Source organism: Stegodyphus dumicola, chromosome 7 (assembly GCF_044657685.1).
Source record: "Stegodyphus dumicola isolate Sdum_Otavi_A_Nest chromosome 7, ASM4465768v1".
NCBI classification, from domain to species: Eukaryota; Metazoa; Arthropoda; class Arachnida; order Araneae; family Eresidae; genus Stegodyphus; species Stegodyphus dumicola.
The window spans coordinates 43,163,792-43,190,278 of NC_140774.1; the positions used below are offsets into that span (position 1 = coordinate 43,163,792).

Sequence of the window (26,487 nt, forward strand, 5' to 3'; positions counted from 1 at the left end):
ATTATTTTATCTTAAAATTATGTAACATTTCTATACATAATTGATAGTGTATATTTGGAAAATGTTTGGAATATCGTAACATAATAAGTCCATTTGGCTTTGCTGTAGCAGTCGGGCATAAATGTTTCACTATGTCAGTTAAAAGCTAATGAAGAATTGTGTGAATTTACTTCCCATTTGAGTGATAGAAGGGAATCATATACTAATAGTTTTTTAATCCTTGATTATTATGAAAATAAAGTGTCAAAATAAATAACTCTAGCAGAGTAAATTATAAATAGTGCTATCGAGAGGGGGGGAAAAGATCTGTAGTTGTAACTAAAATATCACACTTTATGTATTGTATTGCTTTGCTTTAATAATATGTAAAACTGATTTAGAAGTTGTAAATTCATATTTTCTAATTTTTTGTATCATGGTTTGTAAATTGAGCAGAAGAACTAATATTTACTTAATTGATGAAATGAATAATGATGATGTATGTTAAGATGGTGGGGAAAGTTTATATTTGATAAGCAAATTTATGTAAAAACACAGGCAGAAGGAATTGAAAGAACTACAAAAATTCTGTTTTAACTTCTGTTCAAGAACTTTAGTTAATTAATAAGAGCAAGAATTCTGTTGGAAAAATAGTTATCCCTTTTTACTGAGCTGTATATTGTGAGGCGTGGGAAATGGACTTGAACTAACAATGAGTATGTCCAACCCATGACCTTCAGTATCTATTGAGTAAAACCTTCCTTGTACAGTTGACTAGTGAACAAATGGGCGAGTACATGTAATGTTGAATATGATTGCTGTTTCATTCTTATTTCACACCGAAACATATTTGGCAAATTGGAAGTTTAGGTTACAGTCAGCCGCAAAATGTATTTAGATATGCTTTTATAATTTGCACCTTCTTCAGAAAGAGTTACAGCAATTATGAATATTTCCTGCTCTTGGTGCTCCTTTTTGAAACCTTGTATGTTTGCAAGCAGCCTTTTTTTTTATAAGCCATATAAAGTAATATAAGTGCAAAATTTAATGAAAGCACCCTTCACAATCACAGCAACATCAATCAAATGAGACTAGACATGCAGGCACTCAAAAACAAAATTCAGTTCTCACATTAAAAATTTCATATTCATATATTTTTGTAATAAATTTCCTTTAAAAGTAAAAAATAAAGTACTTTAAAAATAAAGTGTAATTTTATCAGATACAGGAGTAATGTAGGTTATACTTTGATCATTAAAAATTTTAAACTCTGTCTTTGGTCCCTCCCCAGTACTGCAACCTATGGTACAATTTTGTTGGGTAATGCACCACACAATCTCTCAAAGGTTGAACAGCTAGATTCTACACAATGTGCAAAATAATTGATGAGGCTATAGCTAGTTACATCACTCATAAATGGTAAAAAATGAAATAGGAAGGGCTTTTGAAATTTAATTTGAAGATCTCATGTCCTGGTAGATCATGAATTATCTAAAAAGGACATGTAAAAGTGATCATATAACTTACTTCATCAGCAATTCATCTTCATTTACTCTGATAATCTGAGATTTACTTTTTTAATTCAATAAAACTTTTAGTACTTTTCCAAATTATTTCTTTCTTACCTATATCATAACCTATCATCATTTTTCATAAAAAAATTAATTTGTTATCCATTTTAAACAACTTTTACCATTAAATTTAATTATATTGCTGAATATTTTTCATGTTTATTCAGTTTGTTTAATACTCTCAATGTTCGCCAAAGTTTATTATTATTATCAGTATAAAATTGTCCTTTATGCTTTCTTGAATTTTAATTAAATAATTTTACATAGTCAATAGTTTATATGTGTGTTATACTGCACGCTTCTTGCTTTATGAATCTGTGAAAACAATTTGCTGATTTATTTTAATTTCGAGTTTGATTAATATTTCAATTTGATACTATAAATACTGTAAAATATATATTAAAATGACATTTAACAGTAATTTTCTAAAATTCAATACTTTCAATAAATACATTTGAAAAAAAAAAAAAAAAAAAAACAAAACAAAACAAGTAACTTAAATTTTGAAATTAGCATGTTGTAGATTTAAAAATTAATAGTACTGAGAAAATTAGTACATATGGTTACCATACATGAATACAACATTTTAAACATATTTCCAAATAGGCAATTTACTAGATGCAAGCTGTGATCACTATAATAGGCCAGTAGTGGAACAAAACATTATCAAAACAAAAAAATGAAGAGCATTTTATTCATTAGTGCAAACCTTTACTTTTAAAATAATTTATTTGATTAATAAGTATAATTAATTTTGAAGAGGAAATACTCCAAAATATTCAAGATGTTGAATGCAGAGATGTTAAAAAAAATTAAGGAAAGGGCTCTAGAACAAATTTGAGTGTGTTTTATGAAAGGCCATATTATAGTGAATGTAGTTAGGATCAAATCTTTATATCACATCATTAAATGAACAATATATAAAACTAATTATTGGCTCTAACTAGCGTAGTGGGTTAAGACCAGCAAGATCCTGATTCTGTCTGAGGAGGAAATTTTGCCCAGATATTTCATCTTTAGATTCCATTCTAAAATTAGTTTTCGAGGATCTAGTTTATTTTATGCTTTTCAACGGAGAGGGAAATATAACATGCTCGTGTAATACATATTGTGTTTATTTGAAGAGGGTTGATTATAATGGCTTTAAAAATTTTCAATTTCAGAGTATATAAGTATTCCCCATAAAAATTTTAAAAGTAGAGAGTTATGATTTAGTTAATATCATTACCAATCTTTCACAGTTATCTTCATTTCTGTAATATCTCCAGTCCATAACTGGTGTTAATTATTGTAGTTTGCGTTTTTAATATATGCACAAAAAGAGCAAACTGAAATTTCAGGGTGGTCTTTTTGTTTTGCAGAATCAGATATCGTCTTTGCCTCTGGTGTTTTTACATCTGCAGAACTGTATAGGTTATCCAAAGGTGAGCAAAACATATATTAATACCAGTTCTGGATTGGATATATTCATTCTAATAATTATGTCTTATATCACTTATCTCATTTAATCTACAATATGTTTCAGGATGTTTGCGTGGATATATATGTTTTCGCAATCATGATGGTTGTTTGAAAATAGCCAAATTTAATCAGATTATTCTTTAAATAAATTTATGCCAGTTTTACATGTTTAAAATTAATTTCATTATTTAAAAGAAAATTAGGAAACAGTTTGAAATTGTATTTAAAATGCACATATTTAGGTGTGACATTTTAATTTACAGCAGCTTTTCACAACACAAAGTGAAGAAAACGATCTAATAATGAGGAATGTTGCAAGCTGAATGTTTTATGCATTTTCAGTAAAGCTGTTTCTGTTAAATTGCTAACGAACACTTTTATTATTGTACTTTAATGGCTATTTCAAATTATTAGTCATAGAAAAAGTTTCAAATTCTTTGATAGTAACAGTATATTTTAATTCAATATTAAATGATTTTTTAACATGTAAGATCACACAAAATCAAAGAAAATGTATCAGTTTTTTAATAAAATCAAGCCCAAAGTTTTCAAAGTACATGAGATTTCCCTGGAAATATATAAATAATTTTTTAATACATTTGGAAAATAGTAATAAAAATGACTGTTGTGAAAGTTAAATTTTTAAAGGGGTCTGTAATCTTTCATTCAACAAAATGTTATACATGAATGTAATTAAAACTATAAATGACATCTAGTTTAATTGAATACTGTGTTTACTTGTAAAATATTTTAAGACATTATTAAATAAATTATTCAATTAAGCATTTATTATAGTAAATAAGCAGACAAAAATGGTGACTGATTTTCAAACTATGAATTTGAGTTCAAATAATATAAATTTTGCGTTTGAAGTGATCCGAAAGTTATTATTTCTAATTGTCATCATTTGTAATAATTATTATATTTTTCATTATAGATTGACTTCCATTATACTCATATTTTCTTAGCATGGAAAAATAATTTTTTTATTCATATTCAATCATACTTCTTCCATTATTCATCAACTCCCATATTTTATCAATCATTTTGTGGATTGCATTCTTTAGTAACATTTTTCTAACATTACTGAGCTTGTCACAAACAGTTTTAACCTTGTGTTTCTGTCTATTTTATTCTAAAACTACCTTTATCTAATAATTTTTTTGTAAGTATATATTTTTTTTAAATCCTGCAGTATTCCTTGCTTTTTCTTTGTAAAAGAAAATTGTTTGGCTTCTAAAAATTTCTGTTAGTTGCAGCTATTAATTTTATGCAATAACTAAATGTATTAAACTGTTTTATACATATATGAAAAAGAAATTTAGTTATTATGAAGTTAATTTAACAAAGATTGTAAATTGTGCATGAATATAAAAATAATGGTGAAAACAAAATTATTAACATATGTAAATGTTGCTTTCCCAATTTAGAGAAAAAATATAAATTTTTAGGCTTGAGATTGTATCGTTTGTGGAAATATTTTATATTAAAAGAATATTTTATAATTTTAAATGCATATGCATTTTTTATATTATTTTCAGAAACTGAAATGTCCAGTCACTTTTGTGAAACGCTATAGTTGTTTAGTATTATTTATTTAAGTGTACTGCATCGTAGATAGCAACCAGTGAGAAATTAAGTGTGTTTCTGAATAATGAAATGACTCTGTTAGGTATATTAGATATCAATGAAGAAAATGTATGAGATAGCAAAATAATAATTATCATAGAATGATTTGAACTAAAATAAAATTAATTTCCTAAAAATTCAAATAAATAAATGTGCTTGAAAATTTGTATTAATTATCAGACAATAGTTAGTATAAGTGGTTACCATAATTGTGATCTTTATTATTCTGTGTGCTAATTATGAATATAGTTTTTATCAAAATTCTTTTCTGTTTTCTAAACATATACTGTCCTTTTTATCTGTTAATACTTTTCCACTGTATAAATATGTAGCAAGGTTATATTGCACATATTTTGAGATCTGTTAGGTAAAGTATTGCTAATTATGAATATAGTTTTTATCAAAATTCTTTTCTGTTTTCTAAACATATACTGTCCTTTTTATCTGTTAATACTTTTCCACTGTATAAATATGTAGCAAGGTTATATTGCACATATTTTGAGATCTGTTAGGTAAAGTATTGCATTTATGGTTAATATTGGATGTAATGTTATTATTTTTGCTAGCATTCATCTTTTTTTTTTTTTTTTTTTTTTTTTTTCCCCTCATGCAGCATCTATTTTGCAAACAACAAGTAATTGTCAACCTGCACTAAACATGATCAAGATTGAATCTCCTACATACTACTGCAACAGCTACTCATCCCCCCCAGATCATAGAGGGTTACCATCTGGCGCTGGTCCTCCTCTTGCCTTGCATCCTCATAACAATCACGGTACGCCACATCCTCCTAGTCCTACCGAAGAACCCCACAGCAAGCGTCTGCGTAAAATGTCATCTGGCGAAGATGATGTAGATAAGGTCCATAATGACATTAGCAGTTTTTATGGTCAGAGTCCAGCTCAGCTGCACAGCCAAGCTTCTTGGAGTAGTGATATTGACCAAGGTAATAAATCTTTCTCTTTTAAATGCTGCTATTATATTTTTATGGTAACGTTACAAAGATTGAGTAATAATTTTCATTCTGTCACGAATTATGATGTATAATTGATTTTATATCTCAGTAACAGGAGAAATTTTAAAAAAAATTTCCAGATAATTGAATAGTTTGTTGTTTGCTTTGATCTGCAGTTCAAAGTAGGTGGTGCTTTTCAAGGGAAAGCAAGGAACATGTGTTTAACATAAAGCAAGGAAATGCTTCTTTGCTTTATGTTTAACACCACTATGCTGTACTTTATGTACACTCAGCACATAAAAAAAGGGGGGGGCAGTTCTATATCTCCCATTCTGCTGGGCCAGCCAACAAAATTTAACTGTGTTTTTCATATCTCAAAAGCAAAACTTAGATATATATTAAATTTATATATAGCATTCTTCTAACATAGAGATTGACACAAAATCAGACTTTTTTTTAAATGCCATATTGATTGTTTTCCATATTTCGATTCTAGCCCAAATATTAAATTTTGTGAAATTTGGTTAGAAACTTAACGAGAAATTAAAAAATTTATCTAGGGTACTTTTTCAGTTTGCTCCAAGAATAATTCACTTGGCGAAATTCTTAATTTATGGTAACCTATTTTTCTTTCCCTTTCACTGTTCATGAGTGGGGTAAAAAAGGTGCATGGTTCATTCTTTGAAATAATTTAACAAAGTACGTAAACCATGAATGAACCACGTATATGAATTCATGTATCTTGGGAAATTTTGAATGAAGAACTTTTTTTTTTTTGTTGTTGTTGTTGCCAGTATGCCTAGAAACACATCTACTTTAAGAAGATGGTAAAAAATTTATAAGTAACAAAGAAAAAAAAAATTGGAACTTTATAAAAAATTACTAAAAAATACAAATTTTTAAAGTAAGTTAGAAAATATCTGCAAATTTTATTTGGACCTAAATTTTGAATTATGAAAGAATGAATCAAGTAAGTTTAGTAAGCAAAAGCTATACTATATAAATTCTAAGTCATGCTTTCGAAACATGAAAAATGCAAGTTAAGTTTCATCAGTTGGCCCAGTAGAACACAAGGTATAGAACTGCGTCCCCCTTTTCCCTTTGGTACAAGGTATACTTTTAGTCCATTGAAACCTGAGGTTTGAAGTCCAGACATTTCTCAAACATTGATTCAAAATAAAAATTTAATATTCATTCTTTGATTCAGGTAAAACACACAAGAACTATCTGCTCTAAGTCACCAGCCTAATAATTGCAATTGTATTCATTATATTTGCCTAATGATTGCAGTTGTATCAATTGAAATGATTCTGTCATGATATGCCATATCTGTCAATTCATGTGTGTTGAAATAAAAATTATTAATAACTGCTTTTTCTATTTTGATGATTTCCTTAAATCCCTTAACATCATATTTTGCATATCTGCTTTAAATTCACTAGTCTAGTGATTGTTTTGAGCTGGACCAAAGCTGAATTTATTCTGATGCTGTAAATTTGCTTCTGTTTTTGAGTTGTTAAGTCATTTAGATGTGTTTTGTTTTGCTGTTTAACAGTGCAGTATTTAATGATATCAATTTACCTTTAGTGAAACTTTAGCTCTGAAACTACACATAAACCCTAGATTTACTATTAATTTGAGTACTATTAATTTATTACTATTAATTTGATATATATTGCATGACTTTTGAGTGTCTGCAGTTTCAGAAAAATAAAACATTCATGTTTTAATAAATAAAACTTTTTCTTGAGAGTTTCATAGGAATTTCACTTAATGTATTTTTTCCCGTGTATTTTTTTAACAAAAGAAAGAAAGGGTGACTAAATGTCTTCATGCAACTGTGATGGCATCTTCTGATTTTATTAGCATTATCAGAGTAATGAAGAATAAAGATTTTAACTACATTTAAAACAATTCACCATCCTACTTGTTAATATAATTACATCATGAAATTAACAAATTATTTCTAAAATTTAGAAGCTGTAGTTTATTTATTAGTTTGTACTGAATTTGGTCAATCATATTCAAAATTAGGAAATATTGTATGCTAGAAATAAAAAACAATGATATTCACATAAGCAAATAAAATGAGTACTGAAGGTAGGTAATAAATTTACAGTTCATTTCATCTATTTATACAAATTGAATGGATATGTAAGACAGGAAATAATTACAATTAGATAAATTTCTTAGTATATCTCATGAAATATTTTCTCCACATTTTCAGTTAGTAATTTTATGCAGCTACTTGAGAAATGTTTAAATTGAATATTTTAACCATTTCTTTTTTATGTCTTATTATTATATTTTTACTTTTTTGAACAGGATCATCTTGTTTTGTCTTATTTGAATTTTGTATCCAATCATAGAATTTTTCTGGTTAAGACTCTCTAAACTTTCTCCTTTCTTCCATGTGCCACTGATGTCTTGTTGGATAAGAATGCTAAATAGTAGTCATTCATCCCAGATTTGTTCTAAGCAATTGAATGAGCTGACAGAATGGGGTCTTCATGATTTTCTCTATTATGATTATGAGCAATCATCCATTAGAATAATTTCAGCATGAAGGTATATCTCCTGAGGAACGTAGTCTCTGGCCATTTTGATATAATAAATAATCTAGCCTGTTTCCCCCCTCCTTTTCCTGTCTCATTTACTAAAAAATACAGTACCTGCTGCTTATTGAACTCACTGATTAATAAATTGAGCTGCTTATTACATTCAGTTTCTGGGTACAGAAACAAATATATACACTCAGGAGCAAATTTAACACAACACATTATGTTGAGTTTCTGAAAAACTAATGGACAGATTTTAATGAAATTTGATATGAATATACATTTATAACAAAGAAAGATATGTATCATTCAAAAGTCATTTTATCTACTCATGATTATCAGTAAAGCTCATAGTGCAGGAATGTCCAAAATCCATGTTGTGATATCGAACAGAAAATGACTCTGAGGTATGACCTCTCACAACCAGATATGTCATGGAGCTTGACAGTAATATTAGACAAGAGGCAGTTAAGGAGTCCCTGTGGCAATTGATCTCTTTCCTGCAGCAAAGCAGTTTTCAACTTCGGGATGATTCTTGGAGGGAATATCTGGCCAGTTCATGCAGTAAATATCCCTGTTTTCCAGGTAATTATCGATCAGCTGAGCCCTATGTGTATAAGCTCTGTCGTTTATTAATAGGGCCCTCAAAAGTCAGACACATAGCTCGAAGGTCTCCGCTCTATACTTCATGGCAGCAGGGAGTCTTTGTCAAACACATGCAGAGGTGTACGGCCGTCCAACATAATGCCAGCCCAAATCATTACACCTCCACCACCGTAATTATCCTTTACCCTGAGGAGGGAGGAATGGTATCTTGTTCCAGGCTCTCTGCAGATACAGGTAGTGCAAGAATCAGTGTCTAGGTAGATTCTTGACTCATCTGTAAATACATCGTGCTCCACTGAAATCTGATCCAGGGTGCACCATGCTAAGCACACTGTCTTGTGTGTTTCGGTGAACTGAATGCAAACAGCAAGTGTTCTGGCATATAGCCCTATCTCATAAAGCCCTGTAGACCATGAAACTTGGGTTGCAGTGGCTGCATACAAGCTGACATGAAGGCTGTGAAGCTGTAGCAGTTGTGTGTTGCCACGTTGAAAGTGCCAAATAACAATCCTCATTCGCCATTGTGGTTCTTAGTCGACCTTGTCTAGGTCTTCTCGGTATGGATCCAGTGTCCTAAATGTGTTTCCACAAGTTGCAGACAACACTGGGCATTACGTTGAGCTCTGTAGCCACCTGTGATTTTGATTGATCTGCCTCTAGTCAACTGACAATTCTCCATCTCATTCCATCATACGTAGGTTTGTGGCCACTCATTGTATCTGACATCTCAAAAAATGTACCCAACTCTTGCGAGTAACTTTGTGAATGTTGGAAAGAAATACAAGCATATAAATTGCCTGCCAAAACTCCTTGTGCGCTTATATTCCCTCCACAGTCACAGCTCCGCTGGCACGCACATGTATCCTTACGTGCATGCCAGTGGAGCCGTGCCGAGTCGAACTCATGTTGCATGCGTGCCAGCAGAGTTGAACACGTGAATGCTTACGTGTTCAACTCTGAATATTTACATAATTCCTTGGCATAATTTGTACATTTAGTTTGGTACTTTTCGTAAAAGTGGGCATTTGCAATTTCTCTTAATTTTGCAAATGAGTATACTAACCAATAGAAAAAACATCATTTATTAAATTCATCTTCGGTTATAAAATTCAGACTGGTGAAAGAGTGATTCTTCAGTTCCAAAATATCCTACTGGCACCTGTCAAAACTGTCTCAAGTTCATCCCTTTTACTTACTGAGGGACTTAATTATCGTTCAGTTATGTGCTTAAATAAAATGTGTTTAGCCATATTCAGCAAGCGTAGATCTATTAACACACCTTCTAGGTTCTCCCTTTCCAGATACCTGTCGGATTGCAAAGCTCTTTATCTGTACAGTAGCTAAGACTGACAGTTTTAAATTAATGAGTGTTCATCAAGATTAAAGGAAAGATGGTGCCTAAAGAATCCCTTCTGAATACCAGCTGATAGAGTATGGAAGTGCAATCTCTGCATCCTACAATGTTCAAAATCTTCCCGTACTGTTACACACATTAATTAAGTTTGCAGAAAGTTAACTTGCTTGCACTATCCCATTCAGTTTTCGAATTTGCTACATTCATCTCAGCAGCATTATTGAATTGCTATCAAATTGATTGTGAACTTTTGTGATTTTGGGCTTCATCCTCTAGACATTTAGACCATTTAATAATTAGTAACACTATAATCAGTTTCAATGGAGTTTGAATTTTGTTTCAGAAACTAGTTTGCAACACTCTGTTGGTATGTTGAAGAAAGTTCATAGAAACTTCAAAAAATGCTTCCTTATATTATTGTGCATTAACAGTCTTTAAATAGAAAAAGGAATAGTAACTGTAAGCTGAACCAGAAATAAAAAAAGCATTGGTTATGCCTGTAACCAAACAGGAAGTAGAAGATCATCTAATCACCTAAGTGCAATCTTTCTGCTTGATAAAATGTGAATTTTAAATTTTAATAAATTATGGAAGGAAACATTCTTTAATTTGCTGTGTGTGTAACTTGTAATGCATCAAAAATGCCTAAGATTTAAGAAAAGGAAGAATTGTTAAAAGATTATGATGCAGAGTAGCTGTATTTAAACTGAGAATTTCCCAAAAAGCGCTATGGTATTTGCTTGAAGAAAGAACTGTAAATGATTATGAGCTAATAAAAGTAGGAAATGACTCAAGGAAGAATAAAAAAGAGGGAAGCTTGAGAGATGTTGAAATTGCTCTCCTAGGATGGTTTCAAGCAGTGAGATTGAAACATGTGCCTATGGAAATGGAAAGAGAGAAATAACAGTGTTTTTTGGAAACAGCCATGGAGACAAGCAAGAGGCAGATCATCATGCAAATGGTAACAGAATAAAAGATGTGTTACCTGGGCAGCTTAAGGAATAAAAAAGTCATCATACAGATGAAATGGTTTGGTTTTATATGGCATTGCTGGAACATACATCAATGTTTAAAAGTGAAACAGCTGGTTTTAAGAAACCAAACAGCAAGTTATAATGTTATTATCATGCAAAATGGATGTAACAATTTAGAAAACACCATTGGTTATTGGAAAATGCCAAAAAGCTTGATGTTTGAAAAGTGTCAAGAATTTACCTCTGACTTAACAACTTATGGATACCAAGTGATATTTTCATTTATTTTCTCTTTAATTGGAATCTAATAAACATAAAAATAGCATAATTGTTAGATAACTATACTGCAGACCCCTGTAATTTCATTCAGAAAAATATTAAATTTGTGTTTCTTACTGCAAATACAATGCCTGTGAGTTCAACCTATAATCCAGAGTATTATAAAAACTTTCAAATTTAGATTAATTTTTGGAATTCTTTGCAAATTGCAGAGCCCATCAGCGGCTGAGTGGTAAAGTCACTGAACACTGGTAGTTCAGTCTGGAGTTTGAATCCCATGAGCGGGCTGGCTGCATGAGCGTTTTCTTGATTTTCCCCATGTGTAACGTGTATACGAGCCAGCTTCCCATAGAAAGTCCTCCACGATATCATTCCTTCCCTTAGGCACTTTTCCGTAATCACATAAATCAAACCAAATGTTGCAAATGACAGTAAAATAAGACAACATGTGAAAAAAATTGACTGTGATATTAGAAAAAGTATTAAAAGAACTATAGAAATTAAACTGACAGTGAAGGATATGGAAGAAAGTTAAAATATGCTAACTTCATTTGAATCTAAGAAATTAGTATAAAGTTTGAAAGAGCTGTTGAATTAAAAGGTAGTGATCAAGTAAAACTATGAGTAGTTTTAAAAATTTAAGAATACAACTGAAACACTGTTATTGAATAATACAAAACAAGCAGTTCAGTTCTGTACAAAAGTGTAAAATTTCACCAGGTATATATTTATAATTATTCATATTTAAAAATTGTGTAAATAATTTAATTTTAGCAGTAATTTTGAATTAATATTTTATATATTAATTATTAGAATAATTGTTAGTTTCTATCTTACTAAATAAATTCAAAGCTAATATCATAATTTTTAATTCTCAAATCACTATCTGTTAAACTCAGCCATTTAAGTAACTCAAATATGTTTTGAATGGAAGTAAGCAGTGGTAATGTAATATGTATTGTTTGATATTACATAAAATCAGATTTATTTGGATTATCTTATATTTATTTCTTTATAGATTAAAATGATTTTCTGCAGATAAGGAGTTAAAATTCTGAAATGTACCCCCCTTCCTTCACATTTTCAAAAATGTTTAAAAATGATAAAGACTTTTTTTTTCCTTTCCAGTTTGTTCTTATACAAAGAGGAAAATTTCCTAATTTAAATAATGTTTTGGAAAAATAAAGTAAAAAAATTCCTCTTTATCTATATTATTCGGCTGCCAGATTCCTATTTATATTTGTTAAACTCAGATTCGTATGTGTGTGTGTGCGTTTTTTAATTATAATAATTTAATATTGAAAAAATCTTTAAATCTTCTAGAGTTTCAAAATTTTCTGCTATGATACAGCCATCACCAGCATTTATTTATAATAACTGAATCAGCTGGCAACATGATATTTTTTATTTTCTCCTTGTATAAAATGAGCCAATTTTCTTTGCAAAATCCTTCATGATGCCATTTATCCTTTTACATAGGCTAGCTCTTTCATGTTTTCCCATGAATAAATCCAGTCCAGTCCTGAAAAAACATCCTTTGGTGATATTTCACTTGCTAAGTGATCATCTAATATAGAAAGCTATCTGCTGTCCCCTAATTAAAGCAAATTCTTGTAGCAAAGTTAGAAGATAGTGTAGAAAACCTCCATACTAATATTGTTAAAGGAAAAATCTGCATATTAGGTTGTACTCTGAAAGAATATATACTATATTCTGTATGTGATAGCTGAAAAGGTTCATGTGGCATTGTGCATATGATTCTAGACACATCAGATAAATTATCAGTTTTGAAATCGCATTTTCACTAGATGACAAAAAGTAAATGATGAACATATGAAGAAAAAGTAAATAGCACTAGAAAAGTACATCAGTATTGTATCAATTTATGAGAATTCATGTAAGGGCGCTTATTGAAACCTTATAAAAGCTTGTGAATCACTATTGTCAACATAATGAGAAACACAGAAGGATGTAAACAGGAAATACCTGATTTTCACATATCCAAAAAGAGTGTTTTTAACATGACATTTCTAGGCCCTGTAATAGCCAACAAAAACATTCCAAGTTTAAATAGGAAATTTTATATTGCCTGTTATATTCAGCAGACCCAATTGCACATTTTTCATGTTTCTTGCTTCAAAATTCCTAATGACTACAAGTATTTAAAAAAAAATAACAATACAAAATTGTTTTGACAATGTTTTGCCAAAAAAACAAATTAAGCTCTAAAATGATAATTTCATAGATTTGACATAGAAATCTTGTTAACCAAATATCTAAAAATGATAGAAATCTTTCAGTTAATATTAAAAGTAAAATTAGATCTTTGATTAAAAATTTCTGCTTTTTTAATGTAGTTGTTTTATCCATTCAGAAATAAATGGGACATTAGCACTCATGCAGTGGCTTATTTTAATGATTTTATAAAAGAAGTTAAGCTGTTTGCATTTATTATTTTTGCAGCATTAAATATTTCATCTTTTAATACTCAACAATATGTGATACTATTATCAAGATTAACTAATCATTTAAATATATAAAATTATTAATTTATTAATATAATGTAATAAAATTATGGCTGTTTCTAGTTTTAATAGAAAGATTATAGCTTAAGTTTTGTTATACATGCAAACCATATTAAAATCTTTTCATTAACTTTATTTTCTTCTGATGTTTTCCCCATTATTCTCCCCCCCCCATATATAATCTGTAGACTTTTCCACGAAGAGATGTAATAGGTTTTTGATATGCAGAGCTTTTCATTGTTAATTTTTGTGGTAAATATTTCAAAGACAGATTTATCTCTTTTCCTTAATGATCATCCACTTTCTTCCGATCAAAAAAAATCTGAAACACCGAGTGTGCCTATTTCAGGTGGGCCTTTGACCCCGCATGCATCCTCTAAAGAAATTGGTATGACAACATCTGATGTTGCTCACTCATCTAAACTTCAGGATGGTAAGTCGAGTTCAGTGTATCACTCGCGTTTCGTTGCTCAGACTTTTAAAAAAAGAGCCACTTGAAATAGTGGCACTTTTTTAATAAAATGAATGACGTTTTTCATACGTTTAAAATGCTCCTTTACAATTCCTGAATTAAAGGTAAAATTATATTTATCCACAGATCCATGTAAAAAAATATCTTAATAAAATATACATGTGCTTACTGGCACTTGGGAACAGTAAATTTTATCCTTGATTTAAAAATGAACATTGATTTAAGAATTGCTTTCCTCTTAATGCAATAGGTAAAATATTTCTGTAGTAAATGAAAGTTTCTTTGTTCTGATCTGTTGAGAAGATTAAACTTTATCTCTCTTCTCTGTAATAATTTAAATAATTGTTTAATTATTTGGTACTTTTAGAAGGGCATATTTGCCAATGTAAACTTAACATAATGTAAAATTGTGAACATGCTGAAGTCAAAGTTTATGACACATAAAAAACTTTTATTTAAAAATAATTTATGTGTATAATTCAACATTAAACCACTTTATCTGAGAAAATAATTCTAAAGTATCTTCATAGAAAAGGGCATATTAATTTAATTCATTTTGTGTATTGCATAGTAAATAAAATTCATTTATGCTTTTAAAACATTTGCTAGAAAGTTGGGATTTTGAAGACACAAACAAGGTTAAAACATTTTCCTGTAAAATTTTACTCATTTCTTTATACTTTTGATCATATGACTATCTTATTAGAGGAAAATTATACAGTTATATAATGGAAAATTTTATGTAGCATTGTTAGATTGTTATTCAAGAATACCCATATCTGATTTACACACAATCTTGCACTAAAAAAAGGATTTGTGGTGCATGTTCGTAAATATAATTTTTAAAATGCTATTAAGTTTTTTTTTCTAGTATTTACTTTTAGTATTTACACATCAGGAATTTAGAAGAAACCTAAGTTTCCTATAACATTTACTTACATTAAATAGTAAATAATTACATATAATTTCTCTAAAACAAATTAAAACTAATTTCTATTTAAGGATTAATTAAAGTAAATGATTTATTGATAAATCTAAAAAATAACATAATTATTTTAATTGATACCAGTTTTTAACACTGACAAGTAACCAGTAAATCTTTACCTTAACTTTATAAGAATGCACTTGCAGAAATGTCTACTCTCAAACTTGCAATTTAAAAATAATTTTTGGTGTTTTAAGGTTTCTGGAGTTGTAAAGGATGCTTTTCTGTATTTTGAGATGTATTATTGATTTAACTGAGGTATAAAAGTGAATGTACTTAAATGGCTCAAAGCTGGATTATATGTAAAATTTCAGTACAAGTGTTCAAAATTAAGTGTTAACTTCATCTCTATGAAACACTCCTTGCTTCTTTGATCATTTCTTTTCTGTCCACATCTTTATCTTGCAGTCTGATAACTTCTTTTAAATATGGCATCTTGGAATTTCTGATTTCACATAGATCTCTTTTGCTGAATCTGTGTTATCTTTTGCTTCTTGTTGCACTTCCTCAAAGCTCTGTCACTGGTTATAATTTTGCACCTCCCACTGAAAATGCAAAACTAAAGGTAGCTTGATATTTCACTGCTGCTCGTTTTTTTCATTTGTAGATGATAGATTTATGTAAAGAAGTAAAATTTCTATATTTTATATATATATATTATTTCTGAATCTTGTTTTTATGGCAGAATGGGGTAATTGTAAAAATTTGTTCTTTAAATTTTACGTTAAATATGTAGGGGAAAAACCAAACGCTTTTTAATTTTATACAAATAATTTAGATATCTTGTTATATTTTTTTCCTCTGAAAGTGTAACTGTGCAACTATGTTTATCGTAATTGTCAGCCTTGTTAGTGCATTTCTTCAGGCTGTACATATATTGCTCATAGCAGTCATGATTAAAAATAATGCTGTCCACTGACTGTTGATCTTATTTAACCACTTGCACTAAAAAGATGTGCCATGCATGTCGAGATGCTTTTGTCTCAAACTGCGAGCGACGTGAACATCATGTCGATAGGCATTTATCGCAAAAATGAAAATAACGTGGTGCGCACGTCGCCTAACAACAAGATTGCTTATTTCTCGAGTTATAGCTCTGGATTGCACTCGCAGACGCAGAGCAGCGTAAATGAGACACTTTACCACTTGTTATATTGTAGTGCACAGCACCGCAACCGTGAAGTTAAATCGTAGCGCAAAGCACAAGTGGTTAAACATTGCACTGATCTCCTGATTTTGCATCAGTTGACTACAGCCTAATTTCTTGCTTTTCCCAAAGCTCAGAGATTCTGAAAAGAGAAAGATCTATCTACTAAATCAAAATGCATCTATCAAAAGGATTTAAAAACAGAAGAATAGTATATAAATTTCCATGAATGTTATGAACAGTTGAACTTAAATTTGAAGATTTGAAGAAATAGATTGGTATTGGCCAAGTTATCTTAAAAAATGCTAAAATTTATCTTTCAGAGGAGAAAATTTTATGTGATATCTAAATTATTTCTATTAAATTAATTGGATTAGATCTTCCTATGAATGAAAATTGTGCCACAATTATGTAGCTGTTGTTTAAATAATTGACATATTATGACATATCTGTTCTAGGATTGCAACAGCACACTGCTATGAATATGACATCACAAGCATCCAACATCAGTGGTCCTCTCACTCATTCCAGCCCATATTACATAACTCCAGGAAAATATCAGGAAAACGGAGACACACTGTCAGACTTTGTTAACTTAGTGTGCCAAGAAGCTCAGAATTCTGGTCCAAGCCCACAAGTATGTAATTTTGCTTCCCTGATTCCCCCTAATTAAATACTAAGCTTTCAGTCAGTTTCTCCTTTGAATGTATTAGCATACATTTTGTAGATACACTTTTACACATTCTTCTTTGAAAATGCATGATTATTCTTGGTGTAATTGTAAAATTTAATTAAAAGTGTAATATCTTGAGTCTATAATTGAATTTAAAATGTTTCCAGTATCTTTTGATTGACATAGAACATGAGGATCCTTTTAAATTAATCCATCTATTATTTACATGTGCATTTCTTTTAGACTATGATATGGTATGTATGCTGTGCAAAAAAAGGGAGGGACAGTTCTATATCTCCCATTCTACTGGGTCGATTGATGAAATTCAACTTGCATTTTTCATGTCTCGAAAGGGCAACTTAAGATATGCATTAAATTTATATATAGCATTGTTCTATGTATTTTGACACGAAATTGGACTTACGCAGGCCCATACACAGCAGTGTAGTACACTGCACAGTGTGTTGAGAAACACTGTCTGGGGCACTACTGTCGTAGCTGGTGGTGATTTCAGCTGCTGTAGTTCTTCCGTCATGGCAAACAATGCATATTAATTTCCACTCTCCTCTGGAATCGATCCACCATCAACGACACACTGCTGCTTAGCAACTCGGAGTATTCACCATTTATACACCACTTTCGATATGGCTTCACAACAGCTGCACGTGAACAGCCCACTAAACACGCCAGTTCTGATATTTATGTTCCCAGTCGCCAAGCCATAACAAAAGTCATGATAAAAAATCTGATAATTCAGCTGCTTTTCCCGTTGTGTTACAAACCATGCCATGTTTGGGAACACAATACATAGCCGCTTTATATACTCCAGCGTCAGCCTCACACGCGCAGTGGTTTAATTCCTGGGCGAGCTCATTGTTATAGATGGGCGGTGGTCATAATGTAATGGCTCTTCAGTGTATATGTATGCATGCATGATTGCTCATCTGCTCATATAAAAATATTTGAAAATTGCTACTAAAATGGTGTAGATAAGCAAATGAGAAGAATATAAAAAATAATACTTTGTGAAGCAGCACGCAGTTTTGCATATTTTTTCCAAAACTTCTAGACGAAGTTTTCAGTTAATATTTTCTTTCACTTTTGCAAGTGTTCATTTGAGAAGATATATATATATATGTTGTCAGTAAGAACTAACTAAATAAGGAAGAAATTTAATATTTGAAAAATATGGTTGGAATTTGAAGAATTCTGAAAATCCTTTTATTGTAAGAACATGCCTCGTGCTGCACTCATGTTTGTAAATGCAAACGATGCATATTTCATGTGACAATCAAATATGCTGATTACAGATAAAATGTGTAACATAGATGTGGTTTATTGACATATGATCAAAGCATAATGCATTTTAATGTCAGCTACATTTAATGAATTAAGTAAAAATGCCAGTTTGAAGAATGTACACGATGATCATAAAAAACTTTCCCAAATTATGAACCCTTAGTGGCTTTATCGACTCAACAAGTCCGAATGAAATTTCAGATATTAGTATTTGAAGTTATGTACTCAGGATTGTAATGAAAACAATAGAGCATCACAGTTATGGTTACAGTGAAAGGAGTTCATGTATCGGAAAGCTTTTTTATGACCATATTGTAAACAACAGGTCCGGATTATAGATCATTCTGGATAATGGACGTCCGGATTAAGGACTTTGTACTGATAAACAACTGCAGTTTTTTTTCAATTCAGCTGTGATAACAATTTGCTATTACACAAACTTGTACAAGTAGCTAATAGAAAAGTTTTAACCTAAATGAAACACAAACCATTCAATGATACTACTTAAGAGTAAATTGCAAATTTGATAAATCATCAAAATAAAAGTGGTTTTGATAAGGCTGTGAAATTACTAATTATGCAGAAAAATTAAAGCAGTTCTGCTCGTTTATAAATGTATAATGTTTAAAAAATAGCTTCTTAATCATTGTAAATTGGTTATTAAAATATATATCAGTACAAAGTCCTTAATCCGGACGTCCATTATCCAGAATGATCTATAATCCGGACCTCAAAGCCACAAACTTTATGCATGCACGCGTTGAAAGAAATGTTTAATAAAGTAAACAAATAAATATTAAGCTTTTTTTTGTAAAATTTGATACCGTTTAGATCATAATTGCTCTTTATTTCATATTTTTAATTGTATAATTTCTGCATGCCATCTTACCAGATTTAAATTGATGATCTATAATTCGGAAAAAACCCTTAATCCAGAATTGTTGAAGTCCCTACGAGTCCGGATTACAGACTTTGTACTGTATAATTATATTTGGCAGTGCAAAGCTGCTTTACAGCTACCCAAAATTTTGAAATGTTGTCAAATTTTGTCAGAAAGTTAGCTTTTGGCATTGAAACACATTATATGTAATAATTTTTTGAGATCATTTACATGAATTTAGCAGCTAGTTTTAACTGTTTTTTTTTTTTTTTTTTTTATGTATAAATTTAGTGTTTTTCCTACTCAGACAAAGCTCAAGGTAGAAAACGTTTCTTGTAAATTCTATTTTTAGTGTAAACATTGGTGTACAAAAGGAATGGTAAATTTTGCAACTGAGGTTTTTAATGTATGGGAAGAGAAATGTTTTGAATTAATCACAGTGATGTTATCAGTATTAATAAAACGTATAATTTTCACAAAAGTTAATATTTTATTAGTAAATAATGATTAAATCTTTTTAGGGTTTAAAATAAATGCAAAATTAATTTTAAGGAATAATAAAATCTTGGAAAGAATGTCACATTCTGCTGTATTAATTCTCTTTATGTGTGCATATATTTATAATTGCCTAATTACAGTTCACCAAACTGCTACAATAAGTGAATGCAGTATGAAGTCTAATTAATTCTATGGTGTTATCTTCAATTTTTTATCCAATAAAAATTTTGTAAAAAATCCCCCCTATGTGTATGTGTTTTTAACTGTATTCTATAATTGCAATTTATTTCCTATAATGGAGTAATTCCTAAAGAATATTTTAATAGCAATTTTTCTTTACTTGTACTTTTTTAGACTAGCCAAGATTCTGAAGCTCAGAGTCCCACTAAGTTGCCCCACTTTTATTCAAACCCAATGCTTCCACCACCACCACCGGCACCTATGGCACGACCTGTTGCTATTATTAGGTCAACAGGTATGTTTTTCCGCTATTACTTATGTAAATTCAACCTAGAGTCACATTTGTTGTTCTGATTTTGTAAAAAATTTCATGTATTATTTAAATTTAAAATAAAAAGGAAAAAAAAAATCTGTGTATAGTCACAGTTTATGTCTGTTTAATAGTGTGCATATTTAACAGGTTGATTGCTTGATTGGCATATTATTATTAATTTGTTTTTGTTACTGTCTATAAATGTATTTTGAAAAAAAGAAAATTAACATCGCCAGCAAAAAGCAGAAGTGTGTGTGACATCATATTTAATAGGTATTTAATGTCCAAATGATGCACAGTGATAAATCATTAAGCTTTTTAATACGTTAAATGTTAGGATGTATTTTTATGTTCCTGGAATGTGAAAATATTTTTTTTTTAATTTTTAATTTTTTTGTAATTCTTTATATGTATATTTCAGACATTGTATCTGGAATTTTTTTTTAAAATGTTGAAAACTAAATTCAAATTATATATAGAATATTAATATATTATGCTCATAGAATTATTAATTCTGTACTTCTAATGTTAGTATTTCATAATAAATGAACAAAAAGTAAAACTGAAAAATTTTCAGGGGAAATTAGAAGTACCAGGTGTTGCACAGATTTTAAAAATACAATAAATTGGTCAGAAGTGCATTAAAAAATCAAAATTAAAATTTATGTATTTTACTGCCTTTAAATTTAATAGTAGAAACTAACATTTGATGTACACTGCGCTGGGGGGGGAAAGGGACAGTTTTATATCTTCCCTTCTACTGGGCCGATTGACGAAATTTAAATTGCGTTTTTCATATCTCGAAAGCGCGACTTAGGATATATATTAGATTTTTATATATAGCATCATTCTAACATAGGTATTTTGATAGAAAATCGGACTTTTTCTGAAATAACGTGTCATTTTTCCCCCCATATTTTGATTCTATGATTCAAATTATGCCAGACTACCAAGTTTTGTAAAACACGCACGAGTAGTTTTTAAAAAATTAGCTCTCAAAATTTTAGCTTCTCAATGTTAATTGAATTTTGTACATAAATATATATCTAATTTTTATTAAACTTTTTTTATTCTTCCTTTCACATTTCGAAATTTAGGTTCATTCCAAAAAAAAAATTGATCCATTTTTTGTGATTTATTTTAAAAATAATTTTTATAAATTTTTCAAAAAATTTAACCTACATTAATTATAACCTACAAAATTTTTACCATCATCTTAAATTAGGTGTATTTCTAAACATACTTGCTAAAAATTAGAGTTTTTTATTCAAAATTTTCTAAGATATACACGAATTGACATATTTTCGCGTTTTGAAATTTGGCATCCTCTTTTTTTTTTTTTTTTTTTTTTGAGCAATAATAATGCCAAAACTGGTTTATGGATTTTGTTGCAGTGAATTGCCACAGCCATTTTTATCCTTAAATTTTAAATAAATTTTTACGGAGAATTATATGAAATCCCCCCCAATGATTTGCACTAAATATTTATTAATGCTAAATGGAAAGCTATTTTTTTTAAAATTATTCAAATTTGTAACTTTTTAAAAAATTTCTTTCTTTTTCCCTTTTTTTTTTTTTTTTTTTTTTTAACATTTCTAACAGTAAATTTTTACCTTCACTGTATTATTGTCTGCTACTTCATTTAAATTGAATTGTCTAAAACTGACAAAAGTTCGTTTGATGTTTATTTTCACAATGTTTTTAAGCAAACAAGATGTTAACACTTTGGGTCATGTCCTAGCTTTAAAAGACATATATTAATCTTCTTAGAAAAAATGTCTTAAGTAGTAATTTTCTCTCGAGTTGTAGATTATATAAAAAACATCTTCTTTAATATGTAAATTTTTAGACTTAAAAACTAAATAATATGATTAAGATTTTTCGCACCCAATATAAGAATTGGTGGTACAGGATAAGCATTGCTGGAGTTGTTTATTTCTCTCTCATTTAACAAAAATCTTTTAATTCAAGTATTTACCCTTTAGACTTTGCTTTAAACTTTATTTATAGTTAAATTGTCTAGAAGCTGTCTTCAGCTGAAATGCATTTAATGCAACTGGTATTTTTAAAAAATTTGACAAGAATGCAAAATTTATGGAAGTGTAACAACCTAAAAATCTTAATTTTCATGTGTCAGCACTGGAAACAAATGTAGAAGGAAATTAGGAGGGGAAGCAAAAATTTGAAGGGTAGTCTACTTCAAGGAAGTTGGGTGTTCAAAGAGAAAACACTTGGACGTGTGCACCAACAAATAGCAGCAATTGAGTTTGTGCTAACGGAAAAGACAAAAACGATATCATTGCAGATTAAAGTGAAGAGTGACTGATTTTCGACTATATGGTTGTATAAATTTAAATTACTTCATAGAACATCATATCGAATCATAAAAGGAGCATCCCATGATTTTTCCGTTGAATTATTTGAAGATTCAAGAATTTATCTAGTTATGTATGTGAATGTCATCTAAAGACGTTTTCCCTCTTGATGAAACCAGTCTTTCCTTTCATCTCATGCCTTCAAAATGCTTAGCCTCTAAAGACTGATAAAGGCTCTTACTAAATACTGATGAAGTGGGTTGAATTGGATTGTTAAGTTACGGGAAAGCAGTAACTTTAACTCTACCTAAAAGGAAGATACCTTCGAAGAACCTTTTTAGAGAAACTAGCTGGCATACACATTACACATGAGGAAAAACACGAAAATGCCCATAAAACCAGCCTGTTCACAGGGATTCAAACCCCTGAGCGAACTACCAGTGTTCAGTGACTTTACTGCTCGGCCGTTGCTGGGTCTTTATGGAATGGAAGGTGATAAATTTATTTAAAATGAATGTCAGAAATACCAAGATGTTTAGAATAGTCGAATGCTTTTTAATATACTTGCTTTTTAATGTACTTGCCTGAAGAAAAAGAGCAAGCCATTAAGAAGAAAAAATAAATTTTTGCATAAAAGTTAGTATTTTTTTTAAATTTTAAACTTTTAAATCTTATGATATTTGATTCTTGCGATTTCGAAAATAAAATATTTGACTAAAATATGAATAACATTTTAAGAAACTAAAGGTAGGATGATAAAATTGTGTAAAGCAATGAGCACAATGATAAAACTCTTTAAAGCAATGTATGCAAGTTATCCCAGGTTAAAATGTCAGTTATACATCTCTCTTATTTATATATCTTTTCTGAACGGAACACTGAAAGGCGTGTTAACTGTGCTTTACTGTATTTTCTTTTTTAATGCATGCAGTTTTCAAATGCATTGTAGTCTGGGTCACAAAGTATTCTTCCGAAAGAAACGCAATCAAATAAAATTTATGTTACTAAATATATTTAAAATGCTCAGTTCGAATGAATAAAAAGAAAATTTTAAAACAATTATCTGAAAAAACAATGCAACACAAACAATTAAAATAAAAGTCTAAAAATTAAAAAATTACGTAAAATAATAACTATGACAAAAAATTTATAAAGAAAACTGTTTGAAAAAAATAAACGATGCACCTTTTATTTAAACTACGCAGTTTGAATGGTAAACAGAAATTTTTAAAACAGTTATTCGAAAGAAAGCATGCAACTTAAACATTTAAAATGAAATTTGAAAAAGAAAAAATTACTTAAAATAATAATTATAATTAAAAATATAATATAAAGAAAATTATTTGAAAAAAGGAACGATATTGACTTTTTCCCCGCTCACGTACGATGTAAAAATGGAAATGAAAATAGGTTGCCATGTATTAAGAAGTTCGCCAACTAAACTATTCTTGACATAACCTGAAAAAAAGCACAAACATAAACTTGTGAATTTCTCCATAAATTTCGCACCAAATTTTACAAAATTTCATATTTTCGCATAATTTGAGTCGCAGAATCAAAATGTGGAAAAAAATTGCTATGTTATTGCAGAAAAAGTACGATTTTGTATCAAAATACCTATGTTAGAATAGAGCTACATATAAATGTAATATACAGTCAAAAGTCGTTAATCCGGACTCGTCGGGACTTCGGCGATTCCGGATTATAGATCATCAGTTTAAATCTCGTAAGATGGCATGCAGAAATTCTAAAATTAAAAATTTGAAACCATAATTTATGAAATAAAGAACAATTTTGATCTAAAGGGTGTCAAAATTTACAAAAAAAAAAGCTTAATATTTATTTGTTTACTTTATTAAACATTTCTTTCAATGTAAGTTGTTTAAGTTGCGTCTATTTATGTGATAATACTTTCTCTTTAATTCAATAAACAGACATAATTCCTTGTTCAGTTACAAAGTTCGGCTGTTCAAGTCCCGTAATTGCTTTGCCGAGAATACCGACTAACTTGTCAATTGAAATTTTTTCATTTTCACTAACCTCTCTGTCACCTTCTTCATGTCTTTATCCATTTTTTGCAGCAATTCCACTTTTTGTTTGATGGACATCGAAACATACTTTTGTTTTGTAGATCCTTTACTTTTATAAAATTGCTCTTACAGTCTGCAAAAAATAATAAGCCAATTCGAAGATTAAGGAACAACACAATCATCAACATTAACTGAAATAGATAATTAGATAATTTTAGCTTATACCATCCGTTATACATAAAACGCGCACGCGAAAACGTATTCTGCACTTGCGCACACGCATATGCGCAGTCGTAAAGGTCTTACACACACGCGTAAAACGCCTATGCGTGCATGCGCAGAAAGTTTTTAGCTTTGAGGTCCGGATTATGGGTGTCTGAATTAACGACTTTTGACTGTATATCCTAAGTCGTGCTTTTGAGACATGAAAAATGCAATTTGAATTTTGTCATTCGGCCCAATATAACGGAAGATATAGAACTGTCCCCACTTTTTTTTTTCGTAGTATATATCCATCCCCACTGTCTTTGGTGGCAGTTTATCAATCTATCAATTAGACGATAATCCATTCACAGATGTTTCTATTGAATTTCTCAGTGACCTGTTGAAGTTCTCTCTTTAGTTTGGAAACTGTTTGTGGGTTTTTCACTTAAGTTTTTCAGTTGATAAATATGCATAAAAAGAAGTAGCAAGTGCAAGGTCACAAGACATTGTAGGCCATTCTTGATCACTGTCACTAAATGAGATTTTGTGTGCCAGGGAAATTTTCATGAAGCAGCGTTGTGCAGGATGTCAGGCAAGTGTTCTGCTGCAGGATGCGCGGCAGGTAACCCTGTTTTGCTGAAACCACATATTCATGGTATTAACTGCAGGGTGCATTTAATTGTTTATTGTTAGATTTAACCCCTTCAGGTCCAGCACATGGAGAACAAAGTGCGGTCACATGATACCCCTCCCCTCCCGTGAAATGGAACACCACCAGTGGCCCATGCATTTTCAGCAGTTAAGCTTAATTTTACCAAAAAAAAAGAAATCATATAAAATCAGCATTTTAATATAATGACTTCAGTATTAGAAGTTACGTATTTAATATACTAATTCTTAATATGTATTAATATAAAGAATACCACATTAATAGAAATTACAAATACATGCAAAATGAAGTTGTAAACACATGAAAACAAAAACTCTACACTTGAAAACGAAATTACAAATACGAAATTGTAAAAAAATAAAATTAAACAATAACTATCTTTAGGTTATTAAATTCCAATTTAAAAATTCTGCTGTGTATGGAGTAATTCAAAACAAGGATCGACACATAAGACAAAGATGGCTTTTTTCTGAGAAATGCTGAGTGGGTAAGACACAATATGCATTGGAAAAGCTGATGTTTTTCCCTTTCTGTAATAATGCTGTAATGTTGCCTTTTAAGTAACCAAGAAAGCCTATATTAAGTTTTAAAATAAATATAAAAAAGGACAATTGGTCTTAGTTTTTCCATCACAGAAATCCAGCGACGTTACATCTACTATAGTCAGCTACATACACTTTACCACATTCTCCTAACAAAAATAGCAAATAACTTAAACGAAAACAATGAGCGATGCACTTTCCACATTTTAATAATGAAAAAAAGCAAAGAACAAAAATGAAATTTTTAATAATAAATGCGCCAGTGCCCTTTTTATCACGTGTATTTATAAAGAGCCGTGATTTGTGGTTTGTTTACACCAATAAATCTATCAAATCCAGAAACGCAGAAGAGAAACTTTTGCCTGTATGTGAAGGTCAAATGCCGTAT

The 26,487-nt window shown here is 30.0% G+C and overlaps 1 protein-coding gene across 12 annotated transcripts in view; it reads left to right on the plus strand.

Moving 5' to 3' along the window:
• The window catches only part of LOC118198227 (nuclear factor 1 X-type-like), a 196,741-nt gene that overhangs the window by 145,583 nt on the left and 24,671 nt on the right, over nt 1–26,487 (plus strand). For 10 of the 12 annotated variants that reach the window (XM_085820130.1, XM_085820131.1, XM_085820132.1 and 7 more), the window contains 5 exons: nt 2,912–2,974; nt 5,254–5,586; nt 14,241–14,324; nt 16,954–17,132; nt 20,200–20,320. In XM_085820130.1, coding sequence (XP_085676256.1) covers nt 2,912–2,974; nt 5,254–5,586; nt 14,241–14,324; nt 16,954–17,132; nt 20,200–20,320 — 780 coding nt within the window. The remainder of the gene's footprint in view (nt 1–2,911; nt 2,975–5,253; nt 5,587–14,240; nt 14,325–16,953; nt 17,133–20,199; nt 20,321–26,487) is intronic. The other 2 variants (XM_085820137.1, XM_085820136.1) reach the window with 2 other exon arrangements.